At 41.6% G+C, this 14441-nt stretch overlaps 2 protein-coding genes across 2 annotated transcripts; both read right to left on the reverse strand.

Moving 5' to 3' along the window:
* Positions 1-562: 562 nt before the first annotated feature.
* ACTR8 (actin related protein 8) lies at positions 563-8899 on the reverse strand. Its single transcript, XM_066195251.1, has 13 exons — positions 8740-8899; positions 8395-8565; positions 7540-7650; positions 7168-7272; positions 6346-6519; positions 5722-5815; positions 4788-4920; positions 4317-4470; positions 3690-3785; positions 3031-3171; positions 2345-2609; positions 1890-2053; positions 563-1270 (listed from the first exon to the last, which is right to left on the reverse strand). The coding sequence occupies exons 1-13, from the start codon at positions 8860-8862 to the stop codon at positions 1127-1129; spliced, it is 1875 nt and encodes a 624-aa protein (XP_066051348.1). The 5' UTR covers positions 8863-8899; the 3' UTR covers positions 563-1126.
* A 3020-nt stretch (positions 8900-11919) lies between these two features.
* On the reverse strand, positions 11920-14139 carry SELENOK (selenoprotein K). Its single transcript, XM_066195253.1, has 4 exons — positions 14060-14139; positions 13414-13504; positions 12622-12702; positions 11920-12016 (listed from the first exon to the last, which is right to left on the reverse strand). The coding sequence occupies exons 1-4, from the start codon at positions 14076-14078 to the stop codon at positions 11920-11922; spliced, it is 288 nt and encodes a 95-aa protein (XP_066051350.1). The 5' UTR covers positions 14079-14139.
* Positions 14140-14441: the final 302 nt, after the last annotated feature.

The raw sequence follows: 14441 nt of genomic DNA on the forward strand, positions 1-14441 counted from the left end.
ACTTGTTTCAAAGTGGTTTTTTTTTCTCTTTTAGAGCTCCTCACAATCAATTCAGTTGGAGGATGTAGGTTTTTCTTCTTGCTGTTCTACTTATGACTCTATCTCATTGCTGTGGCAGCTTGTGCCATCTCAGACTGAGGTAAGAGTTCTCACCTTCTTGAGCTTTTGTATTCTGTAGTTTTGCTGCAAGCATCCTCTTAAATAAGGTCATATAAAAGAGGCTACCTTCTAGGTATTGTTGCAATAGGAATGCTCTCAAGTTTGTTCAGGAAGCTCCACCTTCAATACTTCAGTTCAAATCAGTCCTTTCCTTTTGAAGGCAGCTGCCTGACCAAGTCAGGTTTGGTTGGTGTTGCAGGGTGGTTGAGGAGTGCAGCCTCACTGCCCTCAGGTGGAATGAAACTGGAAGATGTGCTGACTGTATAAAATTGCAGCTAGGTCTTTTGGGTGTATTACATTGATTTTTGTAGATTATGAAAAAAAGTAGACTCTACAATGGATAATGAAAAGCTAACAAGAGGTTTTGATCATAAGGGCAAGAAAAAAATACTCCACTTCCAAATTCTTTGTCTTTCCACTGAATAAAATAATTTACTACATAAGTAAAATACAGTGACTGTAGTTTTAGTTCTTCCTTTCACTTTTACCCTAATGATCACTTCTATAACAGCTTCATCTCCTGGTTTCATTAGAGTAGGAATCAGAATATTACACTGAACCCACAGCTGCATTCTTCAGCTGTTGCTTCTGTGTACATGTTTCCGGAACGAACCTTGGCTTAACAACTGTCACATAATATTTTATACCGTAAGTTCCTACAGTGTGCAATTTTAATACACATAACCTGTACAATATAAATATAGTCACTCTGGAGATGACAGTGATACTCTGTATGCAGAATTCAATGCATACAATTCAAAAGACGATGGGGTAGAAGTCAAGTGAATTCAGTAAGTTCTTCGTTTTTTTACAATGCTTCCAGAAAAATCTCAGTTGAAGTTAATATTAGTAAAATACAAAAAATATATATCAGCAGAAGATCAGTTTGTGTGCACTGGAAACAAAGGGCATTTGGGGAAAGGAATCTCCAGTGAAGTTCCTACAGGTTCCTGTGTAACCACCTCCATTACCACACAAACGCAGCTCGCTCCCGTAACATCCTGACACCGAAACGCTGCCACTCCCTCTGGTATATCCACAGCTCCTGAGTTGTGTCCAGACAGGCCAAAACTGCACCTCCTTTCCAGGCAATTAAACGTGGATCCATGTCCTAAATTCAAAACACAGGTTGCACACAATCATTGCTCTCATTTTGCATAGTTCTCCAAAGTTGTATCCTATTTTTCCAACTGTATTCACCAGTTAGAATCTGGTGGGGTAGGGGAGGAGAAAGTTTTTCAGTACTATCCAGGAAAAAATAGTGAGATAAAAATATTTAATTGATATGCAAGATGCTTTGAGAAGTCATCTTTTAAGATGCTTTCTAAGCACATCATGAAAATGTTGCCTTTGGTAACAGAGGCTCTGAAATAGATGGAAATACATTGACAAGTTTTGCCTGATTAATGCCAAATTAAAATTAATCTCAATGCCTGTTTTTCTATTATCCTGTCAGCACTAAAAAAATCACAATTTCTTGCTGAGGAGACAGGTTACCTTCATGGGATAGGGCCTTGAGCTAATAACCACTTCAGTGATTTGTACCAGTCACTCTTGCTATGCCTCTAACTCCCTGTCTCTAACCAGCTAGTGCTATGTTATTGGCTGAAAGCTCCCTTAAATCTCAGATACTCAACTACTCTGGGATTTTGAAAGAATTTTTTTTCTTTTAATCTTTTAAAGATTTCAACCATAGTTTAGAAACTACTTAGCTATTATTTAATAGTTACCTTAGGCCTTGTGATGACCTCAACATTTTCAACAACTCTTCTGAAAGAAGGTGGCATTTTGTTGAGAATTCGGTGTTGAAGAAACTCCTGAGCTTTATGAAACATAAGGCCTCCTCCCACTACTAAGATGGAGCTGTACATCTTCTTTTTTGTATCATCAGATGCTGGAATGAATATATAGAAATAGATCTGGTTTTTAAAGTTAATATGGCTTGTATTACAATAATTTATTTCAAGTCAAACTGGATAGAAAGTGATGTCTGCTTTTAAAATTCTTCTTCTATTCCTTGGACATGTAGCTTGAGAAACATCAACACAAATGCAAGCATAAGAAACAGTGTAGCTACTCTCCAGGTGATGAAACCTAGAGACACAACTTTCTTTGGTGGAATACAGGAGTTACATAAATCCACCCTGTGGTCTATCTTATAGACTTGTACTAACGTAATTCTTACCACAGCAGTCGATACTATGAAGGATTGCTTTGTCCAGGCCCAAGGCTTTGCCTTCAAACTGAGACACAGCAGTTTTCCTGGACATGTGTGCAGTTAAAGGTTCCTCTGAATCATTGCCAGGTATCATACAGTCACCCTGGGAAGATCCCAGTTCCACTTCTTGTGGGTAGATCCTCTCTGAAATGTCTGAAGATTGGCCTCTCAATTCTCCCTCAAATGCACCAGGCTTTGACATAGATTTTCTGTCAGCTGTAGCTTTTGCAGACTTAAAAATGAGAAAACAAGTTGAAATATGAAAAATGCAAAAAGGTCACAGCAGATTACAGAACAGTACAAAGACTTAACCTTGCTGTGCAAAAAGGTGAAGGGAAGTATCATGGTGCTTAGTTAAGCCCTGCATTATTACATCATCTAATTTTCATTTTAATCCTCATGTTCTAAGTAAGGGCTGATTTTGAACTCCATCAGATTGATCAATCTCACAATATGAAGCCTTCTTAGACTTTAAAAATGCACACTTCTAATTAAAGAATTGTTTTGCCAGCTGTAACTACTTACTTTAAATTTATTCTTTAATACTTCTGACCAAGGTAACAAACTCTGGTGTCTGAGATAAGCTAATGGGTTGTGATTTTATTCCCCAATTAAGTGACAGTTAATGAAAAATAAAACCAGTAATCACACACCTGCTCCTGCTTACTTTGTGTGGCCAGCAGATAATGTTCATCATGAGGATCCTCAGGGTCACCTTGTGACCTGTGCTGCAAAATTGTCATTTTTTGTCCAACAATTCCAAAAGTTGCAGGATAAAACAGAGCCATGGGTGCCTGAAGAGAGATTTGGCATGGTTTGACACTACAGTATTCTTTCTTTTGGCATTTACTACAGGTAAAAGAAAAGTCTTGTTCAAATTTTTCTCACAATTCAAAACTAAATCAAAGTATTTTTTTCCAGGTAGTTTGTAAAATACTAAAGTGTCTTCTGTTTTTTATAATTTTAAAAAAATCCCACCAAATACACAAATTTCTTTACAGATTTAGCACTGTATGATAAATAAGTATTCAAATGTAGTTTGTTACAAAATTAGAAAATTCAATGGTGAGCTGAATAACTTGCAAAATTAACATGAATGCTTTGCACTTGAAGAATAAAGCAACTTAGAAAGTGTCTTGTGCATCCACCAGTGCTGCATTAGGCCCACTCATCCATATAGGAACTTATTTTATCTACAAACATCGTTTAAGAACAATCCATAAATCACATGGGCTTAGTAGCACTGGACTGATACAAATTGAGGCTCTGAGTCTGAATGCTCAATATATTTGTAATTTAACTTAAAAATCACCTGTAATTTTTCATCCCCCAATCGGAACTGGTACAGTAAAGCTGGAGAATCTGGATGCCGAATTTGGAACTCGTGATCTTGCAATCCAGAAATATCCTAAGGCCAGAAACAATGGAAACAAACAAAAAAAGTATCTTTTATATTTACCAAGTTGCATAATCTATTTAACTACAGAAAAAAAAAACCCCAAAAGTAATAAAAACTCTCCTCTAACTGTGGATTTTATTTATCTATTCTTGAGTTTTTAAAAGTCTTTTCCATGTCATATGATGTACCAGACAGCTTTCTACATGCCTAAACCTCCAGAATGAGCATTTTGCAGGAAGAAGAGACCTGCTGGCAGATCTTACAGAACTGAAGTTGAAAACCAGCAAGTATGCAATTATCAGCTTCTTTCAGCAATAAGAACAAAGAAATTATCTTTCTAAGGGCTGGGATTCCTTTTAGCTAGAGGAAAGATAAACCAAGTTACAAACATTTCAAGTCTAAAGCTTCTACAGCTTTTGCCAGTATTCTCCTGAGTAAAATATTTACAATCAGCTTGGACTCACAAAAAGGCTCTCCAGAGTAACATTCTGTAAAGGAAAAAAAATTTACTTGGATAACACACGATGTGCCCCTTCTCACCTGATCTAGATGACAAAATGTCTCCTTTAGGTGCTGAAGCAACAGACAATCCAACTTATTAGTTAACTGGCAGTCTCTATATGGGAATCCTGCTCGTTGCATAAGCCAATAAAAACACCTTGACACATCAGATCCTCCATATGCAAGGCACAGCCTAAAGCACAGAGAAGAAAAAGATCTTTTCATGTAGTTGCTGAAATACTGGCTGACTGCAGTGATAGGGTGAGGAATGCTAAGAAGATTTTAGACATGCTGGGATCGTGACTTCCAGAGTTTGCAGAACACAGTTCTGATCAGTTCTGCCTGTTTTCTTCTTTTCAAGATAATACTTTAAGGTTCATATTGTAACAGTTGACTCTGTTAAATGTCTCGGAGTAAGAAAACCCCCTCTATTTATAGAATTTTTGTCTCCTTTTAAAAGTCCAATCTTTGGTAAGCATAATTATAATAATTCTGCACACTCTAAGGTACCTGGTGTTGCGATGGGAAACACCATCTTCTACACAGCAAACGCTTGTCTTCTGATCTCCCACATCTACAATACATGCACTGCTTAAACCACTTCCAAAGGTAGCACACACAGACTCCTGGTGTACAATAATTCCTAGCAATATGAGAAAAAAGTATATTAAATTCATGCCGAACTTTACAGTCATGTTGCTGACATTTAAAGGACATTTTAATGTCTTTTAAAGATCCACAAATAGCTTGACTCTGCACTGAAAGCCTGTATATTTAGTTAAGATGGGTTAGAGGGTACATAGAGATTTTTTTGTTGGATAAGGCTTTAAAAAACCTGAAAAAAAGTTAAGAGCAGGGTCAAATGATCCATTTTCTACAAGAATAAAGGTATTGTCTCCAAATTTTAATTATTTTTTTAATCTGGTAGTGCAGACTCTTGGCTACCTGATGTACATGAAATGTTTTCCTATTTTTTTTTCTGTTTTTAATCAAATAGCATTACTATTAGCATTTCAGATAAGGTCTTTAAGTAGCTATAAAATAAGGTCCAATTTCACCCTCTGCTTTCCTTTCAATCCACCTTTACAGGGTACATTTGTATCATAATGCATATTTAAACCTGGGAAGTACCAGAGGTTTCAGGCTGTCCTTCCAGACAATCATGCATTTTAGAAATACTTAAGAAATCAGACTTGCTACTTTTACCTCAGCTGAATGAGAAGCCCACAGCTGGGATGCGTAACAGCAAACCAAGAAACTTATTACAATATTAGCCAACTTTTTGACCCTTTAGAAGGGACAGTTACGTGATTGGCAAAGAATGAGGGTGCTAGTCCCAGCTAACCTGGGACTGATGTGCAAAAATATGCCTTGAAATAAAAACAAAAAGGAAGAAATCTTTATGCAATTAGTCATTAAGTACTTGCTTCATTATGGTTTTTACCTGAGAAGCCCATCTTCATTAGGATCATGTTTACCAGTTCTTTCACATGTTGTTTATTATAGATGTCTGGAATTAGTAAAATGCATCTGTAGTACTGAAGACAAGAATAGTAAATTAAACTCAACTCTCAAATGAAGTTTGATATACAACTTATTAAAAAAAATCAAAATTTTAGGAAAGGGGAAGGTTTTTAATACCTTAAAAAAAAATGTGTTCAAAGCAAGTGCCAAGAGTCTATAACCATTAAAATGTTTAAAAGTACATCAGGCATGAGACAAAGACCTGCTCTGCAAGGATAAGTTACTATACAAGTATTAGGCAACCCTTCCCCAGGTGCTTCCTTTACAGTCAACAAAAAAACCCTGAACAAAAACTAAGACTGTGAAATATCTATCATGGGATTTCTGAACATCCTCGCACCAAGTTCTATCCACAGCTTCTGTCTTAAAGACATGGACAGAATTCCAGATGAAGTCTTGGGAACCCTGCTCATCAGCAAAAAGAAAGTATTAAGAAAAGCACCAGTAAGAGGCTACCAATAACAGCAAGTTGCTCCTCTTTTACAGTAACACTTGGAGAAGTGGATACAGCCCACACCACATAAATGTGCTGTTCACAGCTCACCTTTAGGTCTTTCAGTGGTATTTCCAGGTATTTTTGTATTGCATGTGACCATATAACTTCCAGGTCTGCCAGTACTGCAGTGAGGGAGCCACCAGGTCCTGCGTGGAGATTCAGCTGCCCTCTTCTAATGGGCCAATGGATATTATAACAGTCTAATGGATTAACATACAGCGCCTGAAAATAAGAGATTACATTTTGGGCATTGCTTTTGCAAAAAAAAAATTAAATAAATAATAGTAACAAAATGGGAAGGAAAGTATTTCAGAAGCAGATACAAGAAGACACTGCAGAGTTCAGACTGATGTAACAGCAATACAGAGGATTTCTTTGTAACAGGACTTGATTATAAACCATTAAAAGACAGCAGGTACATTGTTTAAATTGTTTGAATGTTCTTACCCACAGACAAATGAGAGAACACAAAAGTATATTTTTCCATGACCTTACAGAAACTAAAATAATTTAAACACTTTAAAGCCCACAAATATCAAGTTACTCAGCAGCAATTCCATGAAGTGATACTTTTATCAGTTTCTTGCCTCTTCTCTGAATTATGCCATATGGGTAAAGTTCTCAACTTCTTCCTGCAAAACCCCTGATTTATGGCAGCAAGGGATCCAAGATACTTGTTAATCAAATGGGGGAAATTTTCTTGTCTTGCTGAATGATAACAAATACTCAGTTACTCCACAGTAAAGTTTCTCAGTTTTGCTTGGTTAGCTTTACACATCTTTCAGACATGCTAACTTATACGGGACTGCAACTGATCAATGGCTGCATTAAAACACATGAAGCCTCCTTTGGCAGGAAAATCAACCTTACCTCTTCTCCTACCAAAAATTCAGGATGATTTGATGTGTTTGTCCACTTGGCCCCAGAGCTGTGATCCAAAATGGCAGGCCTCATCTGTCTGTTGTATGACCTGGCCTGAAATGTAACCAAACCAAATCCTGTTGATAAATATTTTACTGGTCACTTTTTATGCATGGAAGAAAATTGAAACACCCCTTTGAACCCAACCCTTGAGGAAACGCTGATAATCTTAATTTTCTCACATTTTCAGAGTTGGGTAACACAACAGCACTTGTCCATATTTGGTCTATAAAGGGTATCTACTCTTGTCCACTGAAGCACAGCATCACACCCAAGGGCTGTATGAATGAACAATTTAATAAGAACTTAAGAATGAGTTACCTGATCAGGTGACACTGGAATGCGCCTTGCTCCATTCGACATCTTTTTGGACCATATTGCCTGGTCCACCATTTTAAGGCCATTTTGTCTCTGCTCAGTACTTTCAGGTTTCTAAGGAAAACCCCAAACATGCAATGTAAATACTCTCAAACCATGTCTGTACACTGGTAATACTGAAGCTATTAGGAAACAATGAAATCATTACTGTGGTTGATAAACAGTAGAAAGGACAGATGTTTGCACAATGCAAAATGGACTTATGTTCATTTTTAAAGAAAGAACTTTTTATATTAGAGTTCCTGACCCCTATTCAACTCAACCTGAATCTTTTAACTGCTTTTAGTGGCTGCCGGACTTCATCTCTAGTGGTGTACTCAAGTCATTATCTACTTAACTACAGGTACATGAGGTAGGAGCAAAAATGTTTAAATAGATCTCAATTATTTAAGGTGAGGTTTAATATTACAGAGGTTAATTTAATTTTTATGGATTTAGATTACAAATAAGATTAATACTTAAGTTTTTTGGCCAGGCTGGACTAAAATTACTTGCTGTGTTATCCAAATCACAAATTTAACTAATAACCAACACATTTAGAAATGGAGAAGTCAGATGCTAATCCTACAGTTGGCATTCCATCAGAAGAAATACACTCTGAGTGTGGTACCAGACCATAGAACAGGGAAATCAACATGTACAAACCCTCAACTTATGAATTTTTTAGACTTAGTCCATTGCAAGCAAATCAAACGCAAACACAGACAGGTGCAAGGCTGGAAAAACATGAAGGATGAGAGGGACATAGGCAATGCACAACAAACCGAACGGCCCCAGAAGAGGCGGGGCCGCGCTTACACTGAGGCCGTCCCTGAGCAGCCAGCTGTCCCTGTAGGCCGCCTGGCCCTGCTGCTTGTGCCGCCGCGCGATCACGTGCGGGATGCCCGCGGGCAGCGTGTCCGTGGCCCGCCCGAGCCGCAGGGTGGTCGAGCCGGGGTGGATCACCACGATGAAGTTGCTCTGGATTTGCTGAAAGGAGCACAACGCGCACGGAGTCGGAGCGAGTCCCCACGACCACCCGGAGCCCTCCCGGCGCTTCCGCACCCCCCTCCGCAGGCCTTTAAAAGGCCGAGCCCGGGCCGGGCCCGCCCCAGCGGGGAGGGAGCAGCGCCCGAGCGGCCGCCGCTGGGCTCCGGGCCTCACCTCCTGCAGGGACTCGGGCACGGCGGCGGGGACGATGGGCCGCTTCACGCCGCGCTGCTCGCGCTCCCGGTCCCGCTCCTTGTCCTTGCCGTTCTCCGCCTCGCCTTTCTCCGCCTGGGTCATGCTCCGGCCGGGCGGAAGCCGCGTCTGCCGGGCCGAGCGGCGCCGAGCCCGGCGCGGGGCGGAAGCGGGCGGGCCCTGGCCCGGCACCGCCCACGAGCAGGTACCGGGGCGGGCTCGGAGGGGCTCGGCTGCTCCCGGGCGCTGCTTGGGATAGCCCCGCTCGTAGAGGAGCGCGGGGCTGCTGCCCCGGAGCTGCGGAGCCCAGCAGCGGCACGGGGAGCCTGCGGAGCAGCCCCGCCGCTGCCGCGGGCCTGGGGGAGCACCAGCCAAACGCTGTCAGCAGGGCCGCTACTGCAGGTGGGACAGCACGAGGGGTACGGCCTTCCAACAGCTTAAAGTACTCCTCTGTAAAAAGGCTGTGTGTAGTACAGCTGGTGTACGTGGTACAGCTGTAGAGGGCTAACGATGACCGGCCTCCCTGTTTGTGGGCAGCCTCCCTGTTTGCGTTCCTTTATAAGCTGTGCGGATGGGATGTTTGGAGCTGGCGGAGATGTGGCTTTTAAAGGCCGAAAGTTGCTGTTCACAGCCAAGTCTGCGTTCCGTGCAGGCAGGCCGGGGTGCAGCTGCAGTTCGAGCTGCTCGTTGAGCACGGGTTGGGGGCAGGAGCCCGGGTGAGAGCCGTGAATTGCCAGCCCTTTGCACGGCACGGGGCCCGTCAATTGTGGCACAGCCGCGGAGGCAACCCAGACACGGCAGCGGCCCTTGACTTTGCCGTGCCTACACTGAGGGTATCAAAGCCCAGGGGTTCCTTTGTCCGGGGTCCCTCCTCGGAGGCACCAGTTGTTGTTATTTACTTACTGCACCAAGATTAAATTATTTTAAGGATCTGGACGACTGAGACTGTGCTTTGGGAAACCTGGTCTGACCGTGAATGTGGCGTGTGTAGGGAGTCAAGCAGGGCAAGTTTTGATCTCAGCTTACGGGGTGTGGATCTAAGTGCCAGACAGGTGCCTGGATGGTCAGACAGGAACATTTCCTTAACAAGAAATTACTAAGGAGGCTTAAGTAAAAAATTTGCAGTGGCACTGTGTGGAAAATAATGTAATCTGTATTCTTGTCAGCTAATTTTTTCTCAAAGAGATGCAGCCCTATTTAAGCAAAAAACCCCCAAAAACTTGAAAATCCCAAATGAACTCCAAGAACAGTGAGAAACTCCCATCCTGAAAAGGGGGATATTAGATAAAGATGGTTATTATTTGAAACAAAATAACTATTCTGGGACAGGGGTCAGTATTTTGAGTTCACCTCTTTTTTCTTCATGTAATAAAAACAACACTTAATTTTATTGTAAAATCTCGCAAAATTTGTACAGTAAATTTGTTTATATATTTCAGTAAGTTTGTAGTGGAGAATGAAGCTGTTTCAAGAACTGTTTCTGTTATAAAACCCATTATGGGCCTTAGTGAAGCAAGGGTTGTAAAACAAAGTAACTTGTTAACTGCCTTTTTGAAGTGCTTTTAGAGTATCATTAATATGATGAAAATACAGCGAAGTAAAGAGTGTTTGTACCGAGAGAGTGAATACAAAACCTCTTAGGAAGTGCTGCTTTGACTCTTGAGGGACCATCTGTATGAATTATAAATATGTATTTTTCCTCATCTGAATACCAGAAGGCTTATTGTACTTCAGATTTTTTCAGTTTCTAAAAATGATGAGAAAATCAGCCTTGTGACAAGCCAAATATAATTTACTTATTACTTTGCCACTACAGTAAAATGTTCAGAAACTATACAAAGACTTTAGACAGTAAACATGTATTTAATGAAACTGTGGTTCAGTTACACTGGATCCTTGAAGGAGTTCCCAGTACAACTTCATTAATCTGCTTCTAGCACAGAACAGTTTCCAGTCAGGCATACACATCCCCATTTGGTCCACCACTAAACTCTTCTTCTTGTCATCTGGCAGATGTGTATGCTTGTGCCTGCCTCTTCAGCAGGCGTTTACCTAAAAGATAAAGTAGTAACAGTGTATTTAAAGAGGCCTTTCTTTGTGAGATAAAATTAAGCAAAAAAATTTAAATAATATTGTTTTTTATTTAGCTAAACGCGACTTAATAATTTTATTTCTGAGCAGGACACACAGTGCTGTGATTCCCCAAAAGCCATCTCCAAAGTCTTTGCTGGCCTTGTGTCTACTCAACAACAAAACCGCACCACAAAGTCCCAGGATTTTTCTCCCACTTGGAAGAAGCTTATCCTTGTTCTAGTGAACTGCAATACTGGTTTCTGTTTATGAACACTGTTTCCTGGTATATGAACTTTTTCCTAAAAGGTTTACAGGTATTAACAACCTGCATGGGGATTTTTTTTCCCCTTGTAACTTCTCTTATAGCAACGATGGGAATGACTGATGAAAAACAAGGATTGTTTACTTAAGTCTTAAAGTAAATTAAACCATACTGGAAATACACTCAGTGTCAGCTGTAACTCCCAGCAGCCAAGCTAATTATTGAACAGAATTAAATGATCAGACAGCTGTAAGAAATTTAAAACCTCTTTTACTTTTACCTCTATTTTTAAGCAATTCTGATTTTTACACTTTACTGGAATTCAAGAGCGTTATGGCTATATCATTGTACCAGGGGAAATAAACCCATTTTTACTGTCTTGTAACAACTTTATTTTTTTCTTTCTTTTCTGTTGAGAAATATCAGCTTTAACCAAAACCCCTCACATGTCATACTAGAAATGCAAAAAAAGCTTCATTTTCTAACAATCTGATCTTTAAATTAGCTGCCAAAAAAGATGAGAAGCTATAAAAAACTTATTAGCTGTGCTCAAAAATCTTTGCCATACTTTGTCTATCAACTTCTGTGCAATTAAAAGCCCATTCCTAAACCAAAATCTTTTTTAACATCCCTTCCCCTTGCCTTTTTCCCCCTTTACTGGAAGTATCTTCAATTCTTTGATAATTGAATAATTTTGATTATTTTCTTATTTTGGTAACTTCTGCAGCAGGAGGACAAAACACTCAATTCTACCTTAACCCTGAATTAACACTGCTATTTGAAAAAAACCCCCAAACCCTTCAAAGCAGGATAGAGCAGCTTTGGAATTACCTTCCTCATCCACCTCCAGCCATTGGTGGTGGACTGGGGCCTCCACCCCAGTGATTTATTCGGCCCATCCGACGGCGAGGAGGAGCTGGAGGCCTAAAAATAAAGGAATTTTACTGTAATTCAACTTTTCAACTAGAAATACAATAACACTGTCTCTAAATGTCAGCAGTGAGAAAGTCTGAACATCTGCAAAAGTTCAGTTTCGGCTGAGAAGCTGTAAGAAAACCCCAACCCCACTTTCAGGAAAATCCTCTCCTGTTTTATTACTGCTGTGATGTGAGAAGGCTACAGATCACTGAGGCTTTTACACAGTCCTACAAAACACTTAGCCTGTAGTGTTCATAGAAATTACACCCCTAGAACAGTGTTTTGCTTTATCTGTAGGTCATGTAGTACAAGAAATAACTGCACTAATGAAAGCCAAATGCTGAGTATAAACATGTCTAAGAAAAGAAGAATTTTAACAAAGACATATCTTGTCTCCTAGGCAGGCTTCAAAAATATTTTCAGAGTGATATAGTCTGTATTGCTACTGCAGCTTCCAAAGCTCTGTATTGTCACCAACAATAGTGCAGATTACCATTTTAGCCTTCCTGCACAAGCCAATTCAGTGCAAACCACAACTGAAATCTACTCAGATTCATGTCACTTCACCAAGATAGGGGAAAAAAACTGGTGTGAATATAAAAAAAAAATACCCTCTTCTGTCATGGTATCCTGAATAGGAGGAAGATGTGTAGCCTCTTCTTCTCAAATCTGGTTGAATAATGCTCTGGAAACTGAAAAATTAAAACAAGGGTTAGGTGAATTGATAGCTAGAAATAGTTTTTGAATTTTTTGATTGGAAGGTATGACATGGCCTGAAAAACAGTAAGTGTTCAGGAATAAAGAGTGTATCTTGTCATGATCGCTGTTATTTAAATCTTGGTAATTTGTCTCCTACATATGAAACTAAAACCTGAAATCATTCCAAATGACAGTGAAGCCTAAACTATAAAATCCTGTTTTCTTGTTAATATGCATAAAGTATAAACTTTTAACTGAAATCACTGAGAACTGCTGAATACATCACATGAACTTTCTGTTTGATAACTGGCTTTGATCTGGGGCCACAAATAAACACAAGTTTACTGCTGTGTGATTACTTTTACATAGTCAGACTCTATTGTCACCAGGAGAAATTCTCCAAAGAATCAGCTAGGAGATGCTTTTAAACACGTGTATATTTTCTTTTTGCAGTATCAAAATAGATAAAATGTAAAACACCCATTTGAACTGCCAGTAAGTTAGTGTCATTTTTCATGCACTTTTTGTTAAGTATACTGTGCTCAATAAACAAACCCACATAGTTGTAATAAAGCATTTATACATATGGAATGCTAGACAGTAAATACAACATTTTTATTGTTGTATTACTGAGAGCATTGTGTAACTCCCACCTATGTCAAATCTAAAATCAAGCTCAACCAAAAGAACTAAATTCTACTTACAATAGAACCACAAAATCTGCTATCGACCAGAAGAAATCTGTTATAGATGACAAACTCCAGGGAGCCCGACTCTGGTTATCCAAAACTTGTCCTGTAACATATCCAGATATAAAACACCCAGTGACGTTCAGTGTGTAACATACAAAACCAGATCTGCTAAGTACGGAATTTGCAGCTGGGACGGTGAAACTGCACTTCATGGCAGCGAGTTTCATTTTCTGCAGGTTATTTCTGCCCAAGTACTTGAACTAAAGGGGTCAGCACGGCCACAGTGGCTCTCCGTCCGGGAAATCTACAGAAAACACCAGCGCAGTGTCCGATTCCCCGTACGCGGTTCAAGTGCTGCACTGTGACGCTCCCGGTGTCTGCAGCGCGAACTTGGACTCGTCAAAATCCCTAAATCGGCTTTAGAAGCAGACAAGGCTCGGCCACAGGCCGCAGGGCAGAAAGGGGTGACGCGACACCGGCAGCGGGGCGGACCCCGGCGGGCTGTCCGGGCAGCGGCGGCGCTGCGGGGCCGCGCTCTGCAGCGGGCCCGGTGCCCCGCGGTGGGCGCCCAGCCCCCGGCCCGGCCCGGCCCTCCCCGCTGGAGCCGCACAGCGCGGCCGCCCCGGCCCCGGCCCCGGCCCCGGCCCCGGCCGCTCACCGTTGGAGATGTACACCATGGCTGCCCGCCGGCCCGGCCCGGCCCGGCCCCTGCGCCTGCGCGCCCGTCCCGCGCATGGGCGGTGCGCTGAGGGGGCGGCACTCGCGGAGGAGGGATCGCTGGGCGGCGCCGGCGCCGGGCGGCGCTTGGCTCCCATTCCCTCGGCACACCGAGCGGCCGTGCGGCCCCGGGGAGTAACGGGGAGCCGCTCAGCGCCGCCTGCCGCCGGGGGAGCTCTGTCAGCAGCCCCGTTACTAACGAGTTTTCCCTCGGCACGCCGGTTAACGGGCGAACCCGCTCTGCGCTAACGAGGGGTCCCCCTGAGCGGCCGCTGTTAGAATCGAGGCTCCTCTCGGTGCCGCTGTTAACGAGGGATCCCCGA

This window comes from Chamaea fasciata, unplaced genomic scaffold, assembly GCF_029207755.1.
Source record: "Chamaea fasciata isolate MVZ Bird 193981 ecotype frontalis unplaced genomic scaffold, bChaFas1.0.hap1 SCAF_13, whole genome shotgun sequence".
In the NCBI taxonomy this organism is placed as follows: Eukaryota; Metazoa; Chordata; class Aves; order Passeriformes; family Sylviidae; genus Chamaea; species Chamaea fasciata.

Excerpts from the sequence above, each read along its gene's own strand:
- ACTR8 (XM_066195251.1), bottom strand. The coding sequence starts at position 8,862 with ATGACCCAGGCGGAGAAAGGCGAGGCGGAGAACGGCAAGGACAAGGAG. Across the intron at positions 4,921-5,721 it reads AATGAAGATGGGCTTCTCAG|GAATTATTGTACACCAGGAG; the intron begins GTAAAAACCATA and ends TCATATTGCTAG. Across the intron at positions 3,786-4,316 it reads CATTTTGTCATCTAGATCAG|GATATTTCTGGATTGCAAGA; the intron begins GTGAGAAGGGGC and ends TTCTGGCCTTAG.